This window comes from Sminthopsis crassicaudata, chromosome 2 (assembly GCF_048593235.1).
Source record: "Sminthopsis crassicaudata isolate SCR6 chromosome 2, ASM4859323v1, whole genome shotgun sequence".
Classification (NCBI taxonomy): Eukaryota; Metazoa; Chordata; class Mammalia; order Dasyuromorphia; family Dasyuridae; genus Sminthopsis; species Sminthopsis crassicaudata.
The window spans coordinates 589,880,213-589,894,564 of record NC_133618.1 but is presented as its reverse complement, the minus strand read 5'-3'; the positions used below and the strand labels follow the sequence as shown (position 1 = coordinate 589,894,564).

Sequence of the window (14,352 nt, the reverse complement as noted above, 5' to 3'; positions counted from 1 at the left end):
TTCACCCATGATTTCACACCTCTGCAAAGAAGTGGAAGAAGTGACTTCTCATTTTTCTTCTTTGGGGCCAAGCTTAGTCATTATAGTTTCACAGTATTAAGTTTTAAAGGTTTTATTTTAGTAATAGTTAATTTTTTTCCACTTATACCATTCCAGAAATTGTGGGTATTGTTGCCCTCGTTCTACATTCTTTACTTCGTATCAGTTTATGTAATTCTCCCTCTCCCTACTCTGAATTCACCATATTCACCCACAACTTGTTTAATATTCTCTGATCAAGAGGGTAAATGTACATTTTAAGAAGGATATTACAGTCTAGTTTCCCCTTTCCGTTCTGAGATGGGTCTTAATGAAATTGCCTCAATTCTAGTATTTAGGAATGTTTCTCCTTTCTTGAAATATCTTTAACACTAATTCTTTGTATTCTGCTGAAAAGTTTTAGGGTAAAACAGGTGAATTCTATTGATAAATTTATATTATGGAAATGAACAGTGAAAAAAATCTGCTCTGAACAGGACTAGAACTTCAAAAGTTTTTAATGCTTTGGTCTCACTTAGTAATCATGTGTTTTCAGATAGAGAATGCATCTTAGTATCTTTCTGTCCTTCTAGGTCTTGAAAAATATTGGAGCTCCTTAAAATGGTATCCTAATGGTATCAGAAGTAATCCTAATCCCAATCCAGAAATTGGATGAACTTTTCTTAGATTATAATTTCACTTAGGATTCTATACACAAACAGTATTCAAGCAGTGTTGACTAGATAAATATGGAAGGTCCCATAAGAAGGGTTCAGGATTTCTTTTTACTTCCTTTTTATTATTGTTTGGAGGTAACCCTAGGTTCTTAAAGGGTTTGGAGTACAAATTCTGTCAAGTTCTACTTGAAGCCTTTCTAAGCAGAAAAGGTGTTAGATACCAGGTGCTTGCAAATGAGCTATATAGTCTGTAGTTCATGGACTTGGTTAGTTAAGTCTTAAGGGCACCAGAAAGCTGGTCACAAAGTGCTGAATTTTTCAATATGAATTCATGAAAGTTGTCCCCTATGTTAAAGAGGACTTGTGATCTTTATTTGTGATGAGGCAACCCAGCCAATGAAATTATGGATCCTAGAAGTATTTCATCTAAAGTAAACGCATCATCGTTTAAATGAAATCTAGCCCAGTTATTTACTTCTTGATGCTTTCCCAAATTCCAATAGCAGAAAGTGGTCTTATAAATCTCATAATACCTTTTGCCCCAGCCTGTACTTTATTTTAATCTGTATTATTTCATTTGCATTCTTCTTCTTACTACATTGGATCATGCCTTATTCATCTTTTTGTCTCCCTCAGAACCTAGCATGATATTTTGAATATAACACATGCTTAATGTTTGTGGAATGAATGCTCTTACTATGACTCTGTAACTTTGACTATAAACTAACGAATTTTTGTCTTTCTCTTGTGAACCTTTCTGACAACAATTAGATAAAATATGGAAAAGATGGAGAACAGTTTAAATCTGTTTTTCACTGGGACATGAAATCCAAAGATGAGACAGCAACACATAAAATGCCAGAATTGGCAAATGAGGTAAGATAATAGAGATGAGAGGGCTTGGAAAGAGATATGTTATTAAAGATGCTAGTTTTAAAAAAATATTTAGGGGGCAGCTGGGTGGTGCAGTGGATAGAGCACCAGCCTTGAATTCAGGAGGACCCGAGTTCAAATCTGATCTCAGACACTTAACACTTCCTAGCTGTGTGACCCTGGGCAAGTCACTTAACCCCAGCCTCAGGGGAAAAAAAATTAATTAAATTAATTTTTGTTGCAGGCTTTGAACTGTTTCTCTCCCTTCCTAACTCACATTAGAGAAGGCTACCATTTCACACACATATACACATGGGTACAGGCAAAAGCACAGTATGCATACTTCTATTTATCTGTTTTTTTCCCCTGTGGAAGTGAATATCATCTTCCTTCATAGGTCTTTTGTAATGAATCTGAATACTTATTATATTCAGAATAACTTAGTTGTACACAATTTTTTTGAACAATATTGCTGTTAGTGTATACAATGTTCTCTTGGTTTTGTTTATTGCACATTAGTATTTCATGCAATTCTTTCCAGGCTTTTCTAAAATCAACTTCCTCTTCATTTCTTAAAGCACAGCATTATTCCATCACAATCATTTACCATACTTTGTTTAGCATTCCCCAACTTACAGGCATTTCCTAAATTTCCAATTCTTTGCTACCACAAAGAGAACCACTATAAATATTTCAGAATATATAAGGGTTTTTCCCCTTTTTTACATTGATCACCTTGGTAAATAGACCTAATAGAGGAATACCTGAGTCAAAGAGTATACACAGTTTTCCATATTGTTTTCCAAAATAGTTGGATCAGTTCACAGTTCCACTAATGATGTATGTGTCCTAATTTTTCCACATCCTCTTCCAAAATTGTCATTTTCCCCTTCTGTCATTTTTGTAAATCTGATAAATGAGATGATATATCAAAGTTGTTTTAATTTGCACTTCATTTTTATATGACAATATAGTTTTGATTTCTTCATTGAAAAAACTTCCTTTTCATACTATCTATCCATTATAAATTTGACAAAGTTCTCTATATATTTGAGATATGAAGCCTTTATCTGAAAAACTATAAAATTTTATCTCAATTTTCTTCTTTCCTCCTAATCTTGGCTACATTGGTTTTATTTGTATAAAGTCATTTTAATTTATTATAATCAAAATTATACATTTTATATGTCACAATATTCTGTATTTTGTGTTTATTCATAAGTTCCTCTCCTATACATAGACCTATTGGGTAATATGTTCTAGGTTCTTCTAATTTTCTTATATCTATATTTATATCTAGGCCATCTATCCCTTTTGGTAATGGTCTTGGTAAATGGTCTATATGACAAAATATTGGTCTATACCCAATTTCTGCCAGATTCCTTTATATTTATAAACATGTCATATATGTGTGTGTGTATAAATATATACATATATGTATGTATATAAAACCAAATAGTGAATTCTTATCCCCAAAGCTTAAAACTTCACATTTGTCAAATACAAGTTACTGTAATCATTTATTACTGTGTACTGTATATCTACTCTGTTCTACTGAGCTACCTTTCTATTTCTGAGCCAATCTCAGATAGTTTTGATAATTACTTTCTTATAATATAGTTTGAGATCTGGCACTGCTAAATTTTCTTTTTTTTTTCTTTAATTTCTTTGATATTCTTGACCTATAGTTCTTCCAAGTGAATTTTATTATTATTTTTTCTAGCTCCATAAAATAATTTTTGGTAGCTTAATTGGGATGGCATTGAATAGGTAGCTTAATATAGGTATAATTGTAATTTTTTTTATTATTGGGTCTGGTCACTTATGAACAATTACATTTTATCCAATTATTTAAATCTGATCTTATTTATATAAAAAGTGTCTTGTAATTATATTTATGTAGTTCCTGGGTTTGTCTTGACAGGTATACTTCCAGATGTTTTATATTGTCTATAGTTATTTTAATTGGAGTATCTTTCACTATCACTTCTTGCAGGGTTTTGTCAGTGATATGTAAAAATGCTGATGATTTATATGGGCTTAAATTCAGATTTTAGTTATTATCATTATAGCAGTTTGCTTTTTTTAAAAAAATAGATCCACTGCCATAGCAATAATATCAATCATTTAAGTATCAATCATTGTTGCAGAGTCCCTCATGTGAAAATAGTGCTAATTATTATCTCTTCATTGAGGAATTTCACATTGAAAAGAGCAACTATGAATTTAGTAATGTTTTTTAAAAACAACTATCTACAGTTGAAAAAAAAATCTATCTTTTGACTACTTTTGTTTCCTTTACACTTAATAAAATACCTGGCAGGCAGTAGGCACTTACGGGATGTTTATTGATTGGACTGTGTGAGGCTTTCTTTAATAAGTCTATAGAACGTGTGCTTGTTTATGTATAGATTTCCTTGAAAAAACTTCAATCTCCATTATGGAAATTCCTTCCACTAATGGCATGTGATATATTGCCAACTTATCTATCACAAATAGTCAGCTAATGTGTATCAGAGACAGAACTCGATCTTTCTGCCTTCTGTGTCAGCTCACTAGCTGCCATACCATGGACTCTTACATCCATGTATTGACAAAATGAACAAGTGAGCCAGTAAGTAGAAAGAGAAAAAAAAAGAGTTTATTTGATTTTTAAAAAATCTCTGCACTTAGGTGGCCCAGTGGATGGATGACTGGGTCTGAAGGCAGGAAGACCTGAGTTTAAATATTGCATTTATGAACTGTATGTTCTTGGGCAAGTCACTTAACTTATTTGTCTGCATCAGTTTTCTTATCTGTAAAATGGGGGATAAGAAAAGCACCTACCTTGCAGAGTTGTTCTGAGGATAAAATTAGATAATATTTGTAAAATATTTTGCAAATTTGAAAGCATTATTTAAATGCAATCTATTCTTCTTTTCCTTTAGCAAGCTTATTGGGCTGCATATGATGAGGGGAATTCTTGGTCTCCTGGAACACTCCCAGACCCTGAAATTGTAAGAATGGTTGAAGCACAGAAGTCGCTAAGTGAGGTAAATGGGTTAGAAATTTCTTCTTTCTATTTAGATGTTACCTTCTACTGAGAATCTTGTCAAGTATTTATAGTAAGCACACACACACATACTATATAGATATAATAAACACCCAAACATACAAATACACATATGTATATATGTATTATGTATACATGTGCATATATAAGTATGTGTATTTTAATTATACCTGTTTTCTATTAGACAAGAAAGCCCATGAATTGTCTAGGCAAATAAGTTCCTATATATGTGTCTGTGTCTGTATGTGTGTGTGTGTGTGTGTGTATATATTTTATATATATATATACACATATATATTTCTTTCTGTAAATACTTGCCAAATATATGTGTATATGGATGTATGTAATATATATATATGTGTGTGTGTATATGTGTATATATGTGTGTATATATATACATATATATACACATAAATATGTGTGTATATACACACATATAATCATTGATAAAGTTCCCTCTAAACTCATTTGTATCGAAACTTTTTGTGCTGAGTGTTGTAGAAATTTGCTTTCCATGATGATACTTAAACATTTGCATTTATATTTTCCATTGAAATCATAACAAAAACATATAATTATATTGTATATACCTTTTTGTTATAATTTGCTAAAGATGAACACTTATTAATTCTAGATTCTCCAGCCGATATGGGAGTAGAACCCACAGAGGAAAAGGGAGCAGTTTTTCACATTGGACATTGCTTATAGTGACAGAAATGATACACATATATACAGAGAAGATGGGTCTCATTATTGAGAACAAACTTCTGCAATGCTCAGCACAAAGAGTTTCAATACAAATGAGTTTTAGAAGGAACTTTGTCAATGACATTTACTTCTTGACTTGGAAATGTTCTTACTTTAGAAAATGAATAAGCTCTTATTTTGTTATCAGTCATCTTACAGGCATTTAAATGAGCCAGAGGCCATACATTAGGTCAGAGCAATTAATTTGTCTATGATTTGCAGTTGGCATTAATTTTAAAAAGGAGCAGCTTTCTGTGTTTCTGTAGGTAAAGTTTTCATTAACACTGCAGCTTTTCCTAGTTCTCACATCCTTCTTATTACTTATCCTTTGGATAGCATTTTCCATTTTCTCATTGCTTTATAAGTAGTTTTGCTTGTCATAGTAATTTTTCTTTATTCTATCCATCTCTGATTAATGCTATCCATATATTCATATGTTAAATATATTTTATCCATATATTAAGTACATGCTTTATATTACTGTGGGGAAAAAGGCAAAGATCAAATAAGACAAGATTGTGGACCTCAGAGAGTTTATATATAATCTTGTGGAAAGGGGAAGGGAATGATATGGCTTGTACCCAAATAAATATTATTATATAAAAATGCTCAAGTGCCAATTTAAGTGTGCTATAGTGGAAAGCAGTTTGGATTTGGGATTAGATGATCAGGATTAGCATCTTGAATTTGTCACTTATTACATTTATTACCTGTATAAGTTGGATCTCTCTTGTCCTGGAGAGCTCATCTCAGAAATTAGGAATTAGCTTAAATGACCTCTAGGGCTCCTTCCAGGCCTAAATCTGTGACCCCCTGATTGAATATGGTAAATGCACAGGCACAATAGAAATCTAGTGCTTTCTGTGAGGTCCAGGGAAGAAATGATAATTTTCAGTTCATGGAATCCTCAATTGAGATAACATTTAAATTTGAATTTGAATACCAAATACGAGGTTAAGAGATAGAGCTGAATGGGGGAGAGGAAGGTGATGGCATCCCAGGAATAACAAACAATGTCAACAAAGGCACAAAGGTAGGAAAAAATGTGGAAATTGCATTATTATATATTTTAATTCACTGTCACTTGGCATTGTTTGTAACTCAAGTATGCAGAAGCCTATGAAGAACAAAGAGGAAAGGGAAGTTTTCCAGCTATGATTACACCTGCTTACCAACGAGCTAAGAAAGCCAATGAATTGGCTAGCCAGGTAAGGTCCTCTCTATTTTTTTAATGTCCTTCAATGGATTTGAGCCATTCCCTCCAGTGAGGCAGATTGCATTCTAGTATTCTGTGACTCTTATATTTCTAAGAGGGTTCTAAAAATCACATACATGTTAGGCTATCTTAAAAATAGATCATCTATATTCAAAATGGTTTAATTTATTCTCTGTACCACTTAGATAATCCTAAAATTGTGGATGAAATAAAAGAATCATGTCCTGTTTCATGGGTACTAAATTAAGAGGCAGGAAATCCAGTCTTGAACAAATCTCTTAATTTTCTGGCTGCCAATGGCCTCATCCATAAAATGGGGACAAGCATACCTTCCCTGTATTGTGGTCTTTTCTAAGTCAATGAGCCTAGCACATGCAAGAGACCTAAGGACTTAAGACACTGGTGCAGCTGCTTCCCCTGGCTTAAATGATAGATTCCTGGAGGACTGGTCATATGTGCCAGTCCGAGGTAAGAAATGAGTGCTATCACGAGTTTGGGAACTCTGTCTTCTTTCTTAGGTGCATTATAAACGTGGACATGATGAACGTGTTTCCAGGTTCACCACAGTGGCAGATACCCCTGAGCTCCTGCGTTCCAAGGCCGGTGGAAAGCTTCAAAGTGATGTAAGGACTAGAGGCTGAAACATATTTAACACATTTACAGTTTATTTTTCCTATTTCACCTAAATGGGGGAAGAACAAAAAAGTAGGAGGCAATTTAATATGGTGCCTCCATTTCAATCCTTATGAAAATCTGAGATTTTGGTTGCTCACACTCTCTGCCAATGCAACTTTTAATTTTCTCCATCTTAGTAAATGGACTCCATGAATTATTCTGGTTAAAATAAAATCACTATCCTTTGGCCAATTCCTGATGATGGGCCTTCTCTTGGACTTCCAGCCTTAAACATCTGTAGATCCATAGCTTTTCTAGGTGTCGGATCCATGTGCTTTTTTGACATAACCTTTTCAATCCCAGGGTCACTTCTATGTCATGATAAATCATTGAAATAGAGCTTTAATGTAGGACCATGTGACACTTGGAAAACACAACCTCTCTGTGCTTCAGTGTCCCCATTTGTAAAATGAAGGAGTGTCCTTCAAGGTCTCTTCTAGTTCTAATTCTGTGATTCTGTAATATAATGCCTGTGCTTATGTTGGTGGGAATTTTCTTAATCTAGCAACATGTTTGTTCTCACAGTCAGACATTTCATCTGTCGCTTCATTTACTGAATATTTTTAATTAAACATATTTTCAATTAATAAGCATTTATTTTTTTCCCTCAGCTTTCCCAATTAATTGAGAAAGAAAAATAGGAAAATGAAGCTCTTGAAACAGAGTAGTTATGTCCAAAAGTATGTTTCATTCTGCACCTTGAGTTTTTTTCCAGAAAGTGGTTCCTGGAATCATGGTTGGTCATTGCATTGATTCTGAGTTCTGAATCTTTAAAATTGTTTGTTTTCACAATGTTGTTATCATTGGATAGGTTGTTCTGCTTGTTTTACCTTGCAAAAATTTATGTAAGTCTTCCTGGTCTTTTCTGAAGCCATCCCTTTCATCATTTTTTATGGCCTCTTATCATAAGATTCTGATAGGCAAAATTCCAGATAAAATGAGTTTGGAACATCCCAGGAGAGGAAATGAGAGGAAACTGAAAAAAAAAAAAAAAAAAAGGAGAGAAGGCTGAGTTCAAGTCTCAGCTCCATTCATTATTGACTTTGTGGCTTTGGATAGGTCACAAACTCTCTCAGTTTCCACATCTGTAAAACAAAGATAGTAATATTTATATTTTCTTCCATACATGATATATGTGAATGAGAATCTGTGAGTGATTTTCTATGTAAAGATGAAATAATATGTGTGAATATGCTTTATAACTATAGAGTCCTAGAAAATGTGATATGATCATGATCAGGAAAAGAGTTATTAAATATAGATTGTTCTTATTTATACATTAAAGAAAGTTTTCAAGGACTGTCATCTAGTTTGCTTCATAGTTACTATCATAATTGTCTTGAAAGAAAAAAACATGTTTATTTAATGCTACAAATTATTAAAGCATTATTTCTAGAAAAATTCCTTTTGTAAAGCCTTCCTACTCCATGGTGCAATTATTCCGACAGTTGTGCTATATTGTGAATATGATTAGAAGCCTTCCCAGTAAGATCAGTTGTGAAACAAGGATGCTCATTGTTACCAATATTATTATAAGACAAACATAGGCTCAGCTTTGCAGTCCTGCTTTTATTTTAGCCTTGATCCAGGCCTGGGACTGAGGTCCAAATCCATATCTAGTACAAAGCCAACTTTGATTATATTTTACTTTTTCTCTTATCTGAACTTTGTGTCTCCCTTAGTATTTGGCCCAGTGTTACACCTTCACTAAACAAATTTTGTTGGAATAGGTGCAGTACATGGAAGACTATGAGCAGCAGAGAGGAAAAGGTAGCTTCCCTGCCATGATCACTCCAGGCTACCAGATCGCAAAAAGAGCCAATGAATTAGCCAGTGATGTAAGTATCCAAATGGGTGAAGAACCAAGGAAATGATTGTTACCTTGTTGGTTTGGAGTTATTGCAAGTGAATTCAGAGGTAGAGCGCATTATCATTTTTATCTTTATTTAGCATCAATATAATAGTAATGCTTGCATTGTGGAGGCTTCTAGTTACTAAGAACAATTGTTTCTGTGATTTTTCAGAATGAAACTTGACCTGATAGTTAATTTTTTGCCATTGTACAGTTATCCCTTCCACATTGTGGGTACTAGATATATGGCAATCCCCATACTGCCAACAATCTAGAAAGTCTGAGTAAAAATTTTTGGTCCTCCCTTTGTCCCTGAGAAGTCTGAAATTTTTTCTTTTATGGAACAGTAAAATATGAGTAAAGTGTTTGGTCACAGAATCACTGTTGTCTACTGCCTCCGCATGTTGCCTGTGGCTTCCATAAAATTCTCCAAAAATTCCCATTTAATTTCTCATGCTTAATCTATGGGGGAGTTCTGATGTGGAAGGGATAACTGTACTTTCTCACTCAGATGCTACTAAAGTATAGTTACTATCATAAGGGGAAAAGGAGTCCACAAAACTTTTATGTTAAAATAGTATCAAGATACTCAGAAGCTAGCCAGCAATACAGATGTATTAAGTGCCTATTGTGTGCTAGGAATCATGCTAGTCATTCAATATACTACCACAAAAGTGGCCTTCTTTTTAAAGAATAAATACAACAAGTTGATTTCTAATCTGTGGAACCCAGAATCAGGAAACATCTTAATTTCATAGTTATTAAGCCATATTTACCATATTTTATTTAGCATCTGAGAGGCAACATTGTGTAGTGGTTAAAGGGCTAAATTTTGAAATCAAGAAAAATTAGTTTCAAAACCTGTTTCTTCCCTTTAACTTTTTATTCTCAGGCAGTTTTTTTTTAAGATTATGAGGTTTAATATTGTCTGATAGAGGAAATTTCTATGCCATGTGTTTGCTTCCTTTGATGAAATCACAGATCTGGATTTTTTTTAAATAAAAATTTATTTTTACATGTCTTCTCTCCCCCATTAGATCATAAGTTCCACAAGGGTTTGAACAATTAATTATTCATCTTTGTAACATCCCTACCATCTACCACAAAGTATTGCCCAGAGTCAGCACTTAAACTTGTTCTGAAGTTTGAGTGGATGAACTTGGCTATGTTGTAAATCTGACTGTTTAGTGTCTGTAACATTTTCCTGAATTTGGAGCAAGGAGACAATTTAACTTTTTAGAGCTTTAAGCCTGGTATATCACCAACACTATTCCTCTGGCTTCTTCCTAATACCTTCATTCAGGTTAGATATCACCAACAATACTACAAGGAGATGAAGGGGAAAGCCAGCCACACAGCTGCTGGAGCTGAGGGCCCTTGGGCAAAGGAATATGGAGATCAATTTGACCAGGTATGTAATCATGATTATTTGCTGGAGGCTGGTTTGTTAATACCTTAAGAACTCATTATTTGGATTCTAATTTGGGGTAGTAGTCATTTGGATGGGTGATGATCTACTTTCTGAAAGAAAGATTTGATGAAAATATAATCACAGGGGATATATTGAACATACTTAAGAGAACAAGCTATTTTAAAGACATTTATAAAATCTGCAAATATAACAAATTTATTAAATATAAATTATTCTTATCTCTTCGTTAAGGCAGGTTCCAAGGATTGCTAATTACTAACACCTAGCTAGCCTAACAATATGCACTTGAAAGTAATAAAACTACATTTCTTTAAACTTAGTCTATAATTCAGGTGCACCAGGGATCATTCCTTGGGCAAAGAGCAGTGCTGCATAAAGTGCTGTGTAAAGGATGAATTATTCAGATATTTTACCCAGGCTCATTCTACATGAACTGAATCTGTACAGTGATTCTAACAATTGGAATGCCATTTGAAAGATATCCTTGTTTTTCTAAAATTCTATATTTTCTTCATCTAGGAAAGTGCATGACTGTTTTTGGAAGTTTTAATTTTTAAAGTGAGAGAGATAATTAAAGAGAGAGTGAGAAAGAGAAGGAGGAAAGGAGAGAGGTATTTTAGAAGAGAAGAGATAAGACTATACAAAAGAGGTATGATTGATGTTTCTTAGTTAGCCAGTACTGTATCATTTTCATGTCAGTCTTTCTGGCAGAGGTATAAAAAAGGAAACAGAAAGGAAAAACCACAAACAAATTATTCCTATTTGACTGTTAAAGAATTCTCTGTCATTTGTGGTGTTTGTATGTACTCTTAAAGTGTGTGGATATATTCATCTATCTATTAAGGCCTATTTGCAAACGGTCTAGTATTTGAAAATTGATAGATGAGATTCAATGACGTGGAGAGAAAAATGTGAATTTTTTTTGTTGTTCACTACATCTAAAAAGAATGTATATATGCAAAGAATAGAGACATGAGAAAAGCTTGCTTCCACACTAATGAATCTACAGGAATTAGGGTTTTGGGAAGGTGAACAACATTTTCTAGATATTTAAAAAATTGGAAACTGCAATGCAACAGTTTTCTGATGAATCCTTCTACACATCAACAAACACATACACATAAAGTACAGCTTTTGTCTCATAGAAATCCTGGTAATTTAGTTCTTTTAAATGAACTTCTCCAGGCTTTGTTCTAACTTAAATGAGAACAGGGAAAGCCCTGATTGACAGAATGATCGTCCACATTGTCCATCTGTTGTGGGCCCTCGGTATGATGTGGTCCCACTTACTGTGACATGGTACGATTTATAGTTTTCCTCAAGAAAAGTCAGGATAAAAGATACACACACACACACACACACACACACACACACACACACACACAGAAGTTATACATATCTCAAACCCTTTACATGTCACATTATTCACTCCTTCCTCGAAGGGGTAAGCAGGTATCTTAATCTAACCAAATATGACACATTGGGAGTGAGGTGTCAGCACTTATGTAAAATGGATAGTGTGGTTTACATAATTCATGCATTGACAGAATATCTATAAAAGAAAATTCTAGGGGAAAGGCAAGGGTCAGGTACTCTGCCTAAAATATCCATTGGACTACATTTCAGATAATCACCTGACAACTTGAAATTTTCTTTTCATAACCATGTACCAAAATTTAAAAAAGCTGTATGATAAAAACTGACTTTTGAGAGGCAATGTAGTGTGATGGACTTAGGAATCAAAATACCTAAATGTGAATTTTGACTCCACCATTTATTAGCTATGTGACCCTGATCAGATGCTTGAACTTCTTAAAATTATTTGCTTCATCTAAAAATGGAGATAATATTATTAATAGTGGTAATAATGATGGCTAGAATGTATATAACACTAAAAGGAGTTTATCCTTTAAGTTGATCCTTATCACAACTCTATGAAGTAGGTGCTACTATTATCTCCATTTTTATAAATGAGGAAATTAAAGCTAGAGTTCCTAGGGAGCTCAGTAGATAGAGGATTGGGCTTGGGATCAAGAAGACTCATCTTCCTGTGTTAAAATCTGGCTTTCGATAGCTGTGTGACCCTGGACAAGTCACATAACCCCGTTTGCCTATTTCTTCATCTGTAAAATGAGCTGGAGAAAACATGGTAAACCAACCCAGTATCTTTGCCAAGAATACCCTGAATGAGGAGGTCATGAAGAATGGGACATGACTGAAATGACACAACAACAATATAACATATACTTTATACACATGTAGTAATGACTTTCCCAGGAGGAGGACAGCTACCTCTTTCCCTGAGTGTTCTGGGGATAAGATTAATAATGGGATGATTCTTTAATTTAATTTAATAATAATTCTGGAGTGTTCCCCCTATTGTTAGCTATCATTAATGATAACTATTATCAGAAAGTTATTGAGGTAATGTGTGTGAAAAATAAGGCTTTGGAAGGACATGAGAATGTAACAATGAGGACCTGTGAAAATGTTGAAGATACACATTAACTGTAAAAGTTTGGATGCTCATGTTGAGCAAACTACTTCAGTAGAATAGAAACTCCTTGAGGGCAGAGACAATTTCACTTCTGGCTTTATATCCCCGGACCCTAGTTGTAGGTACCTAGTGGATACTTAAAGAAGGCTTATAGGATTGCATTGAATCTAATAATAATATTTATCCAATATTATCTCAAGAATATTTTCTGTCAGTGATTTTTCTTGCAAGTACTGAACTACAATGGTTTTGATAATGGTCTTTCATCATCTACTCATTCTGTGAAGTTAGCATTAACAATTAAACTTCCCACACTTCTCAGCAGGACTATTCAGAAGAATATGAAGAGGCCAGGGGAAAAGGTAGCTTTCCTGCTATGATCACGCCTGCTTATCTGAATGCGAAGAAAGCCAATGAACTAGCAAGTGATGTAAGTATAAAGCGTAGGAGACCAAAGGGCAATGGAATCAATGAAGAAACGAGCTCTTTCCACCAATGTTCTTAAAGAACCTTATATAATATGTCAATGTTGAAAGTGAGTGGGAAGAGGAAGATGCTTTGGACTATACTGCAGGAGCCTAATGTTCTAATCTTGGCTTTCCCACTAATTCTCTTTGTAAATGTAGGCAAATCACAAGGATTGCTGAAACTTTTTCTTATAAAATTTCAAAAAAGATAGACTAGATGGTCCTAAAGGTCCCTTCCAGTCTCATCATTCTCCAATTCTAGAAAACTAAAGCAACATGAATACCTAGTCCCATGTTCCTGTTTGGATCTGGGGAACTTTGAAATTGCTTTTTTAAATATTATTGGCAGTTTCCTACTCCAGTAGTAATTTGTATAAGTAAACAGAATAATTGTGTTTTGGATCAATTTGGGCTCATGCAGATATTGAAGCATCCATGCAGACATGAAATGGATTAATCTAAAATGCAAGTCTATGCAAAAGTTTCTATATAGAAGTTGTGGGTGAATATCTGATTGGGCAAATACAAGTACTGGGCATTTGATTGCAGTGGTAGGGCCTAGTCAGTAACATGATTCTACCTTATGGAGTCTCAGCCAGCTGGCATTCTTCGAAAGACAGGCTATAATTAAGCTATATATTCTCCAGTATTCAATGAAACACCCAGTATAAATTTCTAAATGCAAAAGGAAATCACAGTTAGATTATCTCTATTTCTATCCTTCCTCTCCTCTTTTTGAGAGAATCCCTGTCAAATCTTATTGAAGACTATTGTTTATTAAAGATGAAGAAGAATTCCAGATTTTGAGTCTCCTTCCTTATATAGTCATTGGCTATGCTATTATTA

The 14,352-nt window shown here is 34.0% G+C and overlaps 1 protein-coding gene across 2 annotated transcripts in view; it reads left to right on the top strand.

The window, feature by feature from the left end:
- Positions 1-14,352, top strand: part of NRAP (nebulin related anchoring protein) — an 81,905-nt gene that overhangs the window by 4,857 nt on the left and 62,696 nt on the right. Inside the window, exons 4-10 of one of the 2 annotated variants that reach the window (XM_074295651.1) lie at positions 1,467-1,571; positions 4,496-4,600; positions 6,474-6,575; positions 7,102-7,206; positions 8,989-9,096; positions 10,414-10,521; positions 13,362-13,469. In XM_074295651.1, the coding sequence (XP_074151752.1) occupies positions 1,467-1,571; positions 4,496-4,600; positions 6,474-6,575; positions 7,102-7,206; positions 8,989-9,096; positions 10,414-10,521; positions 13,362-13,469 (741 nt within the window). The remainder of the gene's footprint in view (positions 1-1,466; positions 1,572-4,495; positions 4,601-6,473; positions 6,576-7,101; positions 7,207-8,988; positions 9,097-10,413; positions 10,522-13,361; positions 13,470-14,352) is intronic. The other variant, XM_074295652.1, reaches the window with a different exon arrangement.